The 2141-nt window shown below is 32.9% G+C and overlaps 1 protein-coding gene across 1 annotated transcript; it reads right to left on the bottom strand.

The window, feature by feature from the left end:
* Nucleotides 1-929: 929 nt before the first annotated feature.
* Nucleotides 930-1937, bottom strand: LOC124909764 (agamous-like MADS-box protein AGL80). Its single transcript, XM_047450409.1, has one exon. It carries the CDS (start codon nt 1935-1937, stop codon nt 930-932), a length of 1008 nt encoding a protein of 335 aa, XP_047306365.1.
* Between the last annotated feature and the right edge of the window lie 204 nt (nt 1938-2141).

Genomic DNA, 2141 nt, shown 5'->3' with positions numbered 1-2141 from the left:
TAATATAATATAATATATGTACGATATTATTACAATATAATAAATTGTGATAATATCAATATTATATTATATTATTATATTAATTTTCTTATAAATTTAATTATGTAAAATATTATAACAATATGATAAATTGTGATAATATCAATATTATATTATATTAGTTTTCTTATAAGTTTAATTTAATGTCTATATATTAGACATAACCTATGTAACTCTAGGACACATCATTCAATAGAATTTTTTTCTTTATTCTAATATTTAAATATAATATAATATTTATATTATCACAATTTATCATATTATAATAATATCTTACAGATATATTATATTATATTATATTATATTATATTATATTATATTATATTATATTATGATAATATCTTATATATATTATATTATATTCTACATGTATTAAACACGTATGAATGGAGGAATAACATGAATTTTGTAGAACTTTTTACGAAAGTGATTCAAAATCATTAACTTTCCCAAACCCGTCTTCAATTTGGATGTCAGCCGGCTGTTAGTGTCAATTTAAATTCAAATATGAAATTGATTCACCCCCTTCATCTTTGAGACCTAGTTTAAAAATTCCAACAATAAAAACTTATATGATATAAATATCAAATAAACAAAGCAAATGAGTCCAACAACTAACACGCTTAAGACACACACAAAACACAACTAAGAACCTTAAGCAAAACAAACAGACACACAACCTTAACACACAAACCATAAATAACAGCCTTAATCTAAACAAATAAACACACAACCTCGGCACACATAAAACACAACTGACAACCTTAATCAAATCAAATAAAGACACTAAACACAACTAACAATCTTAATCAAAACAAATAGCAACAATCTCAACAAAAAAAACTTACAAAAGAAAGACAAGAAACACGCATATTTGAGAATACATTCCCTTAATGTGAAGAGGGGTCATGTGGGCCCATGTCATTGTTATGGTAGTAAGGAAATGTGGGCGGGTTTCTCGGGTATGACATTCCCATGTTGGGATCCACCATGTATGGCCTGTCATTTTGCGGGAAATCAGTGGGCAGAGGCTGAATTCCCATGTTGGCCGGTTGAAAATCAACATTTGGAACCTGAAATCCCATGTTATCGGGTTGAAAACCCATATTGGGAGGCTGAAATCCCATGTTGGCATGTGGAAAATTGATATTTCGAGGCTCAAACATCATGTTATCAGGTTGGAAATTCATATGATGGGGCTCAAATCCCATATTGTTAAGTTGAAAATCTATGTTGGGAGTTGGAAACTCCATGATCGGAGCAGGAGGATATGTTATATTGGACGCCAAGAAAGAATCAAACCCCCTATGATTTGGGGGCATGAATTCAGCTTGGGTTAAACCAATTTGTTGGCTACCACCACCCTCACTGCCGCCGGTGCCAAATTGAGGAGGAGGAGGATGGTTGAAAGAAGAGGAATCCCTCAGACGAATCTCCATCATCCTCTGAACCTCCACCAGGTTCTGGTCGGTAACTCGAGCCAGCTCCTCGAAATCTTCCACATTCAGCCTTGACATCGCTGTTTGTGGATGCATCATGGATTGAAACATGATTTGTATCATCTGATTGTGATGGTTTTCTCTTAGTTGTTTTCTAAGCTTTTTTTGTATCTTTTCCAGCCTCTGCCGAGTGAAGGTCTCGTGATTGACCTTTCGTTTTTCTTGACCAACCTTTGGAAAACTCTGGTACTTCGTGATAAGTCTGTGTACTTCTTCAATCGATGGCCAGACTAAAGGTTGATAATCATAGGCACTATAGATGACAGTACATGCTTCAATGTCACACAGAGTGGTCAATTCTTCTAGTTTCTTCACGATGCCAACTTTTCTCTTCTTGAATGTGATTTTTCTAGCCGTATCATTGAGAATGTAAGTAAGCTTGACTTTCTTTCTAGTCATGATGTTTCTACTAGGAATTGGATAAGAAAACTCTTTTTGTTCTCAATGTGTTGATGGTTGTGGTAAGACTCTATTATGGGTTTATGGGATTTTGTTCATAATAAAACTCTTCTTATATAGATTTTTTCACAAAAACTTGATGAAAATTTGTTTGAAAGGCTCCCACTTTAGATACATTATAATCATTGTTGTCAACCAAAATTT

Source organism: Impatiens glandulifera, chromosome 7 (genome assembly GCF_907164915.1).
Source record: "Impatiens glandulifera chromosome 7, dImpGla2.1, whole genome shotgun sequence".
Taxonomy (NCBI): Eukaryota; Viridiplantae; Streptophyta; class Magnoliopsida; order Ericales; family Balsaminaceae; genus Impatiens; species Impatiens glandulifera.
Note: the sequence above shows the minus strand (reverse complement) of the source record. Positions and strands in the feature narration are given on the sequence as shown.